This window comes from Pleurodeles waltl, chromosome 6, assembly GCF_031143425.1.
Source record: "Pleurodeles waltl isolate 20211129_DDA chromosome 6, aPleWal1.hap1.20221129, whole genome shotgun sequence".
NCBI lineage: Eukaryota > Metazoa > Chordata > Amphibia > Caudata > Salamandridae > Pleurodeles > Pleurodeles waltl.
This window is the reverse complement of record NC_090445.1, coordinates 1,018,504,715-1,018,518,828: the sequence shown is the minus strand read 5'-3', so window position 1 is coordinate 1,018,518,828 and position 14,114 is coordinate 1,018,504,715. Positions and strand designations below refer to the sequence as shown.

Genomic DNA, 14,114 nt, shown 5'->3' with positions numbered 1-14,114 from the left:
GCTGCCGGGTTGGGCCATGCAGATCTCTCATTTTTTTTTTTTTGTGGGACTTGTGGCTGCCAACACTTCCTTGTTGAAGTGCTGGCAGGCAATCACATAACCGCAGGGGGACAGTTGGATCCGCAGAGAATCCACGTTCCTAGATATCTATATATTTACTCTATTATCTCAAAAACTACTGAATGGATTTACACCAAATCACACATGTACACTTTCTAGACCACAATCTAGCTATTTGCCGACTTTGGTGTAATTCCAACCAGTGCTTCAGACTGTAGTAGTGTTCAAAATCCATATGGGAAAATGCATTTTGGGAACCCCCCTGTTTTCTTGGCTCCCAGTTAACGTATCTCCATGAAACTATCAAGAAAGCAGCTGAGCTGACTGTACGAGTTTTGAAAATTTTCTGAAGATTTGTCAAGCGGCACTAAAGATATTGGCAAAATAAAAAAACACTCTTCATATGGAAACTAGGTCCTAACTATAACTACCTACTGGCAATTGGCAGTAGATATATAATATTTCACTTAAAAAAACAAAGGTTACAGGGACGTTATAGTTAGGCTCGCATTTTAAATGTACAAAACCACAGAACCGTGCACATTGTTTTGTCAAACTCTACTGCAATTATTACACTGGTTATAGTGATTTTATCAAAGATGTCATGAGTGTCGTCATTTGTGCGGTAATTAGCAGTGCATGGTGAGGGCTCAAGTTATAGTTACCTTAAGGCACGAGTTATAGTTACTTGAGATAACTCTAACTATAATAGGTGAATTTCTAAGGTTTTGTGCGTTTAAAATGTGAGCGTGACTATAACGTCACTGTAACCTTTGGTTTTGAAAAGCTGCAGGGCCTGCCCGCACGCTGCACATAGCCCTTGGCTATACGCGGTGGGAGTTGGCCACAGCCTGTCTCTTTCGGTGTGAGAATAGCTGTGCGATGGTGTATCTGGGGCAGAGAGTGGCTGTGAGAATGTCTGTATGGGTGTGAGAGTGGGTGCATCAGTGTTTGTCAGTGTCTCTGTGGGTCTGTGAGTGGGTGCGTGAGGGTGTGAGTGGGAGAACAAGGGTCTGAGTGGGTGTGTGAGAGGGAGAGATATAGTGAGTGTTTTAGGCTTTTGTGAATAATATACTTAGAATGAGATATTTCTGGACAAACTGAAAAGAAAATTGTATTTGTCAATAAAAAAGAGTGAGATCACCTTTCAGTATGAACCTTAAACTTTTAAAGTTTAAAATAAATTAAAATAGGGAAATCACCATAGACGCTCCTAGACTAGAACCCTCCGCTTTAAGTGTGAGGGTCTATGACCTTAACCATTATGCCACGGGTGAATTATTATTATAGTCATTGCATTGAAAGACCATTGCAATCACACACACACATACTCTCTCTCTCTTCAGATAGCAGCTCCCTGCTTGTGGGAGGATTGTTTTAATCTATCTTTCCCTCATGCATATGTGCATGCAGGGAAAACAGATTAAAACTCTGCTTTCTGCAAGGGAGACCTGGACTTTGTTTGCTTTTGTTTGGTGGGAGCTATCAGCACCCCGGGACATAGCATGAGCAGGCCGAGGGGGGGGTGACGGTCCCCAGGGCCATCAGTGGCTCCTCGAGGGGTGCCGCGTGGTCCCCCTCCATTGAGCATAGTCCTGCAGAGGTGTGGTCCCCAGGGTTGTGGGTGTCCAAAAATGACCACCTTGCCTCTTTTATTATAGCCCTGGAGAGGTGACAGTCCCCAGGGCAGCGGGGGACGGGGGTGCCGCCCCATCATATGTTTTAAGCCCTGAGGAGGTGGTGGTGTCTTTGGCAGCGGGGGGGGGGCACAGCATATTTAATGCCCTGGGGAGGTGGTGGACCCCAGGGCAGCGGGGGGGCACTCGACCACCCCGCATTAAATTTCATGAAAGCCCCAAAGAGGTGGCTGTCCCCAGGGCCGCAGGAGGGCCCGTGGCCCACCGCATTAAAATAACAATGCTCCCCGGACCTGGCCCACCCTGGGGCTTATTAAAAAAGCAAGTGCAGGAGCCTGCAGTTTTTTTTTCGCCCTCTCCGTAGAATTAGCATTATGTCCCTGGGAGGTGGGAGTCCCTGGGGCAGAGATAAACCCAGAAAGGGGGCTTCGTGTGCCTCCCTCCTTTATTTTAAATATGCCCCCGTGACCTGGCCCACCTGGTGTCTTTAATCAAACAAGTGTGGGGAAACTGCACTTCTTTTTTTTTTTTTTTTTTTTTTTTACTGTGAATTTATGACAGCATCACAAATTGGTGTTAATATTTTTTTTTTTTTAAGTGCTTTTTGCACCCTAGCGAAGTACCTCTGGCACCCCAAAGTCATAGCTGAGGGGTAATGGGGTCACTACTCTGACCCCTTCTCGTTTTATTTTTATTTTTATTTTTTATGTTTTTTTTTGTGGACTAGGCTGAAGCCAAGTCCCAAGGTGGCTGCCAACACTTCTTGCTGGATGTGTTGGCAGCCAGTCAGAGATCTGCATTTCCCTGCACAAGCTCGTTATGATTTGCAAAGTCTTAGCGACAGAATGGATTTACACCAAACAACCAAAAGCACAACCTGCAAACCGACAGCTCTCTTTCTGCCAACTTTGGTGTCATTCCGTCCAGTGGTTCGGGCTGTAATCGTGTTCAAAGGTCCAATGAGAACTCAAAGTGGAAACGCTAATTTTTTAATACCCCTTTTTCTAGGCTCCCGCTTGGCAGATCACCCCCAAACTTACTGTGCGCAACAAGAACTACATGTACACTTTTTTTTTTTAAGAAAATGTAGTTCAAATTTGTCAAACGGTGCCAAAGATATAGGCAAGTCAAAAAACGCTTTTTCTATGGAAACATGGTCCTAACTGTAACTACCTACTGGCAAGCGCCCAATAGGTAATACAAATATATATATATATATATATATATATGTTCAATGGAATGTGTAGCTGCAGATACACATGCTATGCATATCTCTTCAGACATTTAGTGTTGGGCTCGGAGTGTTACAAGTTGTTTTTCTTCGAAGAAGTGTTTTCGGAGTGACTGGATCGAGTGACTCCTCCCCTCGGTTCCATTGCACAAGGGCATTGTTAAATTGTTTTCTTTCCGCGGTCGGGTTCTGACGTGTTTCCTCTCGGTCCGAGATTTCAATTCGGAAAACCTTCCTATTTGTCGGTATTGTTTCGATCGCGTTTCCCATCTAGCATCGAACCGGTAGTACTGTTGGAACCTTCATTTTCGCCCTTCAGGGTGAATGTGCCCGACTCGGGCCTACCGCTTGGGAAGCCTGATGGATCAGACTCCATTCCGATTCTGCCTTCGGTGCCATGCAAAATACCCCTGTGCAGACCAACACTTGGTTTGTAGTTTGTGCCTTTCTCCAGAGCGTCGGGAGGAAGATTGTGAGGCCTGTTGATCATTTCGATCAGAGATGTGTCTCAGAGATTGCAGAGCCCAAAGACTCAAAATGGCATGTAAAAGCAGCGAACATCTCGACGTCATGGAAGAAGAGCAGGAGCAGACAGCAGTCTCCATTGGAGACACAGACTCCGAACAGGAATCAGAAGACAACAGACCCATCACAGCTGGCCAGTATGTGAGTACGTCTGAACCTACACCACTGCACAAAAAACATTTAAAGGCCTTGGGTACACCACTGCTGGAAGGCCATGGTTCGGCCCGAAAAAAGACTGTTGGCGACTGTCCTTTGGGTTCAGTGCTGAAAAGGCCAATCCTCCGTCCACTTCGGAGTCGAGAAAATCTGTAAAAAGCACCGTTTCAGACTCCAGTAAAAGACCCCATTCCTCAGAGTCGAAAAGTCGTCAATCAGCTTTGGAGCCGAGACCTCAGACTACTTTTTCAGGACTGAAAACAACGACACTTTGGAGCCAGAAAAAACCTCATATACAGAGGAACAAGGACTTTCCAAAAAAATGAAGACATATTACAAGACCAATCATGGAATCTCATAAGACTTCTGAGGAAGAGCCTGTGATTGAACCAATATTACAGGTTATGGATGAGAGACAGTCCAGAATCCATATTCATAAGGAGAAAGGAAGAATCATCCCTGCACCTCCTTTAAAAACCAAAGAAAGCTGGCTTTCCAAGAGGAACTAGACTCTATGCAACCACCAGCAAAGGTGCAAAAACAAAAGAAGCCACTACCTCCCCATACTTCTCCTCCTCAATCTCCACAGCTCTCTTTCTCACCTCAGAATAGCCCACCACCACTGCCTTCTCCAACACATTCTTTATATTCACAGGGAGATATGGCAGACCCATGGGATCTATATGACCCTGATCCCATTCCGGCCAATGACCCAGATACTTACCCATCAAAACCTTCTCCAGAAGACACCACTGCATACACCCTAGTTATATCTAGGGTAGCAGTTTATCATGGAGTAACCATGCATTCTGAGCCATTAGAAGAAGATGTTTTATTTAATACACTGTCTTCTACACATTTCAGGTACCAGTGTCTCCCAATGTTACCAGGAATGGTTAAACATGCAGACCAAATTTTTAACAAACTTGTAAAAGCTTGGATTATCACCCCTAGAACTGATAAGAAGTATAACCCAGCGCCTACTGACCCAGATTACATCACTCACCAGGTCCCTCCAGACTCAGTAGTAGTCCGTGCAGCAAGAGAGGGCAAATAGCCAGTCTTCAGGAGACGCACCGCCTCCTGATAAGGAGAGTAGAAAATTTGACACAGCAGGGAAAAGAGTTGCTACACAAGCAGCAAATCCGTGGAAAATTGCAAATTCTCAGGCACTTCCAGCTAAGTATGATAGGGCCCATAGGGACGAAATGCAAGATATTATACAGCATCTCCCTAAGGAGCACCAAAAAGAGCACAGCAATTGGTGGAAGAGGGTCAAGCAATCAGCAATAATCAGATAAGATCTGTGCTCGATGCTGCTGAAACAGCTGCAAGGAGTGTAAACACTGACATCACAATTAGAAGGCTTGCATGGCTGCGCACCTCTGGTTTTAAACCAGAAATTTAACAGGCAGTACTTAATATGCCTTTCAACAAAAAGCACCTCTTTGGCCCAGATGTAGATACCACTATTGAGAAACTCAGGAAGGACTCAGAAACTGCAAAAGCAATGGGTGCTTTATACACCACCCCATAAAGAGGCTCCTTTCGCAGACCACAGTTTAAAGGGGGCTTTAAGGCACAATTCTCCGAGGCTTCCAACTCCCAAACAAAGCAAGGACAACAAACCCAGTATCAACGAGCTGGGTTTAGAGGATCCTCTAGAGGTCAATATTTCAGAAACAGAGGTAAATTCCAAACCTCGAAACAGACAACAACACAACCTAAACAGTGACGTTCTTCCCTTCCTTCCACTCTACACATCTCCTGTGGGGGGAAGACTACAGCAATTCCACTCTCATTGGCAAAAAATCACCACAGACAATTGGGTATTATCAATTATCCGCAATGGCTGTTGCCCAGAATTAATCTCCACTCCTCCAAACATGCCACCACAATATCACAAATTGCCCCCGGAACATACCGTTCTGTTACAACAAGAGCTACAATCTCTACTATTAAAACAAGCAATAGAATTAGTTTCACATTCTCAACCAGAAACAGGAGTATACTCACTATACTTCTTGATTGCCAAAAAAGACGGCACCCTCAGGCGCATCTTGGACCTCAGGCCTCAAAATCTATACATCCTGGTGAGCATTTTCACATGATAACTCTGTAAAATGTTATTCTCTACGACAAAAACAAGATTACATGACTGATCTGGATCTCAAGGATGCGTATTTCCACATACTCATCCATCCATCTCACAGAAAATACCTCAGGTTTGTCATAGCAGGAAAACACTACCAGTTCAAGGTTTTGCCATTTGGCATAACAGCTCCAAGAGTGTTCACTAAGTGTCTAGAAGTAGTAGCAGCCTAGTTAAGAAGACAGCACATCCATGTCTTTCCATATCTAGATGATTGGGTAATAAAATCAAGCAATCTTACACAATGGCAACAACATACTTGTTATGTGAGAAAAACCTTGCACACCCTAGGGTTCACTCTAAACTACGAAAAGTCACACCTTCAACCAGCACAGGTACAACCTTACCTAGGTGCTATCCTAAATTCTCAACTAGTCCTAGCTTATCCAAATATAGCAAGGATACAAGCTTTCCAAAATCTAATACCACTCATGCAACCAAATCAACAGTACACTGTGAGATTTATCATGAATATTCTAGGAATGATGGCATCTTGCGACACTAGATGTCGGAAGAGCTATGCATAGCATGTGAATCTGCAGCACTACATGCCACAAACAGATGTACACTGGGTAAGTGAAATTTTTTGTATATGTATATATATATATATATATATATATATATATATATATATATACAGGGAGTGCAGAATTATTAGGCAAGTTGTATTTTTGAGGATTAATTTTATTATTGAACAACAACCATGTTCTCAATGAACCCAAAAAACTCATTAATATCAAAGCTGAATATTTTTGGAAGTAGTTTTTAGTTTGTTTTTAGTTTTAGCTATGTTAGGGGGATATCTGTGTGTGCAGGTGACTATTACTGTGCATAATTATTAGGCAACTTAACAAAAAAAATATATATACCCATTTCAATTATTTATTATTACCAGTGAAACCAATATAACATCTCAACATTCACAAATATACATTTCTGACATTCAAAAACAAAACAAAAACAAATCAGTGACCAATATAGCCACCTTTCTTTGCAAGGACACTCAAAAGCCTGCCATCCATGGATTCTGTCAGTGTTTTGATCTGTTCACCATCAACATTGCGTGCAGCAGCAACCACAGCCTCCCAGACACTGTTCAGAGAGGTGTACTGTTTTCCCTCCTTGTAAATCTCACATTTGATGATGGACCACAGGTTCTCAATGGGGTTCAGATCAGGTGAACAAGGAGGCCATGTCATTAGATTTCCTTCTTTTATACCCTTTCTTGCCAGCCACGCTGTGGAGTACTTGGACGCGTGTGATGGAGCATTGTCCTGCATGAAAATCATGTTTTTCTTGAAGGATGCAGACTTCTTCCTGTACCACTGCTTGAAGAAGGTGTCTTCCAGGAACTGGCAGTAGGACTGGGAGTTGAGCTTGACTCCATCCTCAACCCGAAAAGGCCCCACAAGCTCATCTTTGATGATACCAGCCCAAACCAGTACTCCACCTCCACCTTGCTGGCGTCTGAGTCGGACTGGAGCTCTCTGCCCTTTACCAATCCAGCCACGGGCCCATCCATCTGGCCCATCAAGACTCACTCTCATTTCATCAGTCCATAAAACCTTAGAAAAATCAGTCTTGAGATATTTCTTGGCCCAGTCTTGACGTTTCAGCTTGTGTGTCTTGTTCAGTGGTGGTCGTCTTTCAGCCTTTCTTACCTTGGCCATGTCTCTGAGTATTGCACACCTTGTGCTTTTGGGCACTCCAGTGATGTTGCAGCTCTGAAATATGGCCAAACTGGTGGCAAGTGGCATCGTGGCAGCTGCACGCTTGACTTTTCTCAGTTCATGGGCAGTTATTTTGCGCCTTGGTTTTTCCACACGCTTCTTGCGACCCTGTTGACTATTTTGAATGAAACGCTTGATTGTTCGATGATCACGCTTCAGAAGCTTTGCAATTTTAAGAGTGCGGCATCCCTCTGCAAGATATCTCACTATTTTTTACTTTTCTGAGCCTGTCAAGTCCTTCTTTTGACCCATTTTGCCAAAGGAAAGGAAGTTGCCTAATAATTATGCACACCTGATATAGGGTGTTGATGTCATTAGACCACACCCCTTCTCATTACAGAGATGCACATCACCTAATATGCTTAATTGGTAGTAGGCTTTCGAGCCTATACAGCTTGGAGTAAGACAACATGCATAAAGAGGATGATGTGGTCAAAATACTCATTTGCCTAATAATTCTGCACTCCCTGTATATAACCTAGTGGCAATCGCCACTAGATAAGTTATAGTTAGGACCTAGTTTGCTAATAACTTTGGCGCTGTTTGATGAATCTTCCTAAAATTTTGCAAAAAACAACTGCCGTCACTTCAGTTGCTGTCTGGAACGTTACAGAGTGATCCATCAAGCGGGGGCCGAGAAAAAGGGGGGGGTCCCAAAACATGTTTTCTCCTTAATTTTTTCTACAGGGATTTTGAACAGCAATTGCGCCAAAACCAATGGCCAGAATGACACCAAATTTGTCAGAAAGGTGGCTCTCGGTCCAGAAAGAGGCTTTTTCTTTATTATTTGGTGTAAATCCGTTAATTACTTTAGAGAAATTAATGGAAATTTAAATTTGTATATATAGGGACCCAAAGGATTCTGGAACCCTCCCATTCTCGTGCCTGCAAGGAAGTGTTGTCAGCCATGTTGGGACTCAGCTTCAGCTCAGTCCCACAAAAAAAGTTCAAAATAACGAAAAGGGGACAGAGTAGACTCACCCTGACCCCTTAGCTCTGGTGCTGGAGTCCCAAGAGGGGGACATTCAAAGCCCATGCGTGGTGGTGGATAGATTAACCCATAGTAATGAAAATTTCTATATGTAAAAAAAAAAAAAAAACATAGAAATTCACAAAAAAAAAAAAAAAAGAAAGGTTACAGGGACATTACAGTTAGGAAATAGAATTTAAAAAAAAAACAGAGAAATTCACTCACAAAACTAAAGGTTACAGGGACGTTATAGTTTGGCTAATATTTTAAATGTACAAAAGCATAGAAATTCACCAGTTATAGTTCATTATCTCAAGTAACTATAACTCGTGCCCTAAAGTAACTATAACTCATGCATCCTCCATGCACTGTTTTTTCGTCAAAAATGTTACTGCAAATATTAGTGATATCAATGATGTTATCAAAGATGTCATCAGTGCCGTAATTTGTGGGGTAATTAGCAGCGCATGGTGAGGGCGCGAGTTATAGTTATTTGAGACAAATGCCAAATTTGGTGTAACTCTGTCCAGTGGTTTTTGCGCTATCGCTGTTGAATTTTTCTTATGGGAATTAACATTGGAAATGCTCTAAATTTCACCTCCCTTTATCTCAGCCCCCACTTCACGGATGTCCCCAAAACTTTCAAAAAGCAGCTCACATGACTGTCATATTTTGGGGGAAATTTTCATGAAGATTCATAAAGCGGCACCCAAGATATTGGTAAAGCAAAAAACTGCTTATCCTATAGAAACTAGGTCCGGACTATAACTACCTAGTGGCGACCGCCACTAGGTTTTGTGTGTTTATATATATAATGTTAATTGAAGAATCGCCATTCTTCACGACCCACTCTCCTGTTCTGGGAGTTAGTGCTGTGAGAAGTACAAACCCATGGTATCCAAACATGGTACGTGATACATTTATCACCATTGTTACTCTAGTTGGTCTTCGCCACACGCCTTGCTGGGTCGTTGTAAAAGGTCAGAATCTTACGCTTCGTACGGTTTGGCACCTAATATACTCCGGTGACAACCTGTCCATAGGTAGAGTCGCAGCTGAGGCCACATGGCACCACCTGGCAGTGCTGAAGAGTCATTGCTGTTTAAAAGCTTTCCAATTTAGAATGAAGCCTGGTAGTCCAAAGAATCTACAGGAAAATTGCTTATCTACCAGAATCATAGTTACCGCAGGTAAGTCACTTTTTTTGTTTTCTTTTTTACTTTCTCTGCAGTGAAACCTATGTGAAAGGAAATCACAATACCTGAATCTGACGATAGGCTTCCACAGAAATTGAAATCCGTATGCAGACTCATGTAGAACATTTTAGTATCCTGGTGGCAAATATCGATCACAAATTTAATTTGACCTGTTTCAACATAACACACCATATTTTCATCAATTAACAAAGCTCTCCATGATGCAGTAACATTACTACATTGTAAGTATTTTCTCAGAAATTGCAGGCAGGGGTGTGGGGTGCATTGTCCTTCAAAGAAATGCAGTGACTTGAGCATGTCCCAAAAGGGATGACCATGTACTCCTTGGGTTTTGTCTGTGCTTTGTGGGGGTGTTGGTGCACATATTTATAGAGTCTTGAAAAAATATGTCAGAAAAAGGAACTCAGAACAAAAGCCTAGAGTTTGCAGTGTTGTACAGCTGCCTGGGAATCGTTGACTTATTCAATAAAAGGTGGGTTATTTTAAATGTTACTCATGTTATTCACTTCATTCTGTTAAGAACAGTTTGTCTGTTGCAACAGTTTGCTGCAGGTGCCCTGGAGCACACAGCTGCTGAGATCAGGGATGTGGCCCTGCGGATTGTCCTCCACATGTACAGGAAGCACCGGGGCACAATCTTGGAGTATCTTCCCCCTGATGACGCCAATACACGCAAGAATATTCTGTACAAAACACTTTTTGATGGGTTTGCCAAAATAGATGGAAAGCCAACAGAGGCTGAACTTAAGGTGAGTGTGACCATAATTAACTTAAGTGAAACCCTTCTCTTGCTTAAACGTGTATGTGAACCAACCGGTGTAAAAACATGATGCGTTTTCCCAAGGCCCTAGACGTTATTTTCAAAGACGATGGCAAAAGGGGAAGAGAACTGCAAAGTATTCTGGCAATGCGAACCTATACTATTCATATTTAGAAGGACTAAATATCCTTTCCGTACAATAGTCTGTTTATGAAATGAAGTGAAAGTCCTTTTAATTAGCCAACCAACCCCTTGACTGCAAAGGTTCCACTTACTTTCAGTTCATTTCACTTGGCACTGCATATTTGCATTGGCTGTGTTAAGAATCATAACCACGGTCATCCTACGGACATTATTGGAAGACATTATTAGATCCACGGCCAGCAGCAAGGGCCTAAAAGTAACTTCTGCAAACCAGTCACTGGGAAGGAAGCAGAGCTCTGTCCTAATGACATACAGTGCCCTCTTCTTCTGTGGAGTGAGCTCTGCTGCTGCTTTGTACCATCAGGTGCCCATCCTCCTAGAGCAGGCAATTTGCTGCTTGGAGGAAAGAGGCAGTTGTGTGATCTTAGTAGTGACTAAGAGATGAGGTTGAATAGGTGATAGTTATGTGTCCTCCACATAAGAAGACAGGCAATGTGCAGCCGACGGTTTCATTACAGTCTGGGCTGTATAATTTGTTCCTTCCTTTCTGGGATACTTGATCAGACAGGGGTTCTTCTGGAGCATGTTGGCAGTCACTGGATTGTAACTCCACTGGGGCACTTGGTGTTACCTTTCACCAAGGCCCACTAGTACTGGTGGCACTGTGGGTGACCTGCTACTGTGAACACCGTGGGGCAATAGAACTCTGTGCTTGGGCGTTAGGTTCATTTATGGTATTTCGGGGAGGTAGCCCATCTATGCAGAGGCAATGCAGGTAGATGGTAATGAGCAGGGGCAGATATGGGAAGCAGTGAACTGTGGGGGCTCCAGAATTACTGCACATCTAAGTCACCGTTATTTTGACCAGACAAGCATATAGTACTTTACAGGGCAGTAGACGTGTGTATTTCATTTGGGTGATGGTAGGGGCAGGGTGTGGGTTTTGTGGGTGTTGCCTGTATTTTATTTAATATAAGAATTATTTCATGACGTACAAGAGCTATTTTGCAACAGGCTCAGAGAAAGGCAGCTGCGGAAGAAGCGGAAAAACTGAAAAAAGAGGAAATCCGAGCACTACAAGAGCAGCTCGCTGCACTCAAAGAAATCCAAGCGGAGGTGCAAGCAGGAAAGGTTGAGTCTAGTATATTATTATTTTCGTATGGCAGTGACTATTTCTCTTCTCACATCAGTAACACCTCCCTGTAGGCTGCTGATCTCTGCTGTTCTCACACCACCGCATGACATTCAGATTCCTGCTATATATGCGATGATGTAGAACATTCTGTACCCCTTGTTGCAAGTTTACTACTTTTAATGATAGGAGTTGCTTTCCTGAATCAAGCCTTGAGCATGCTTATCTAGGATAAAATGTACATCTTGTTTACGGTTTTTCAGCTTTAAGCCATGCACCAATTGCTTTATTTTCTGCAAATGGTGATACATAAAGTAGTTGTGTTAGTTTAAGAGGACTACGTGTTTATATAAAGTAGATGTGGTCCTTAACCTGTGGTCTCGGGACCCTTGGGGGTCAGTGAAGCCTACTCAGGGGGCCCATGACTGCCTAGAAAAATAAACAATATTAACAGATTTAAAAGTGCATATAAATGAAGAAGCAACATTTTAATTTGAAAACATGTAAAGTGTAGGAATTTGAAACTGGTGTCTAATAATTGTTCTCAAATTAATTCATTGGAGCACATCCAGTGCTTCAAACAGAATAAAGTAAGGACAATGAGCGGCCTCAATTGAATTTAGAAAAACTCCAACCTTCCCACTAAAGTCAAAGGTTGTTTTTTATTGAATTTAATAAAATATTTAATAATTTGTATATTTGTTGGATGAATGTCTGTTTCTGCACTGTTTATGTATTGTTTTGTGGTTCAAATCATCGAAAATTCTTACTCAGTGGCTGTCACCGGATTCCAGTAATGATTCGGTGAGGGTTCCAGTAATGATTAACTTTAAGAACTACTGGTCTAGAGGACCACATATTCTAGATGGCCATGGGACCAGAACCCCTGTGTTCTTATCTCTTCTTCCCAATTATGTGATTCCCTGATGACTATTTCCTTAGTTCATCTAGCTGCCCTGAAATGTGGAGCACTCATAAACCTGTTAATACAAACATTACGCTGTATAAAAAAACATAGCAACAAAGAAATAATATAAATCCTTATTGTACACAGCAAATATGTTTTCATTCGACTGAATAATTAATGTCCTTAACAATTATTGTTTATTTTTATTTTGTGTTAAGGAGAAAGAAGCAGATGTGCCAAAACCGAAAGTTGGTAAGTAACACTGTAAAGTCTTTTTTTTAATCCTTTTTGATCACCATACAGGTATTGTACATTGTAAATTGAAATTGTATGGCTGTAACTATGATTTATTCTCTAAAACGTGTAGAAGAGGACAGCCATTAAACAGGTTTAGGCACAGTCCACTACAAACTACTACTCTTGATAGTATGCAGGGTTAGAGATGGTGGTAAATTCGAAGAAGAGAACTCACACAGTCTACTGCAGTGCCCTAACCTATTCATGTTACACTGAAGTCCTCATGCACTGCTGCACAGGGCATGACTTATACCCAGATTCGGTTCAGCCAGAAAGACAGTCTGAGCCAAAAAAGAAAGTTTCAAGAGTCGTTTTTCACTTCATTTTCAAATTTGAAAAACATTGAGAATCCTCCTTTTTGCCTGTTTTGTCTGTTATACAATCCATAAATGTCAATTTATTTGTGAAAATTTTGAAATATTTAATAAATGCTGCACTCTAACATAAACAGCAATAGCTACAGGGGTAGTTTCTATCTCTCCCTTGAATTGTTAGTTTTTGTTTCCCTTTCCCCAAAATAGGTGGAATAGGAGTTCCACCAGTTAATTTGATAATATATAACTCTCCTGCTACCTGGCCTATTTAGATGGTCAATCCTGATTCAGTAACTGGGCCTTATTGTGTGAGTAATAATCTAACTGTATTATTGCTGTGTAGAAGTCATCCACTTGTCCATGGGGTGATTCAAGCTAAGGCACTTAGGCCCTCATTATGACTTTGGCGGTCTTCATAGAAGACCGCCGAAGTCCCGCCAGGCCGAAGACCGCCAGTGTTGGTGGTCTTCCGACCACCATATTATGACCCCTGGCGACTCTCTGCCATAATTTGGGCGGAGAGCCGCCAGCAGCCATACTGGCAGTGAGCGGTGCAGTGGAGGTTGCTCCTCCGCCACTGCCATGTCATCAGAACTCCACCCACTGAATTACGTTGCAGTATTCGGCGTGGCGGTGTTCTGGTGAAAGGGTGCTGGCGGCGAAGCAGGCCCCATGGAACCCGTTCCCTCCCAGATGACCACTGAGACAGGTAAGGTGATCGTCCGACATGGGAGGGGGAGGGAGGGTGTTGTGTGGCATGTGCGTGAATGGGGGTGTGACTGTGTGTGTATAAAGGGGGTGTGTGGGTGCGTGTATGAATGCGGAGTGTGGTGTGTGTCGGGGATGTATTGTGTATGTGTGTGTGCACGTGTATGTGTGTGA

The 14,114-nt window shown here is 42.7% G+C and overlaps 1 protein-coding gene across 2 annotated transcripts in view; it reads left to right on the top strand.

The window, feature by feature from the left end:
• The window catches only part of CEP104 (centrosomal protein 104), a 503,971-nt gene that overhangs the window by 454,892 nt on the left and 34,965 nt on the right, over positions 1-14,114 (top strand). For both annotated transcript variants that reach the window (XM_069239963.1, XM_069239962.1), the window contains exons 14-16: positions 10,221-10,427; positions 11,597-11,713; positions 12,840-12,873. In XM_069239963.1, coding sequence (XP_069096064.1) covers positions 10,221-10,427; positions 11,597-11,713; positions 12,840-12,873 — 358 coding nt within the window. The remainder of the gene's footprint in view (positions 1-10,220; positions 10,428-11,596; positions 11,714-12,839; positions 12,874-14,114) is intronic.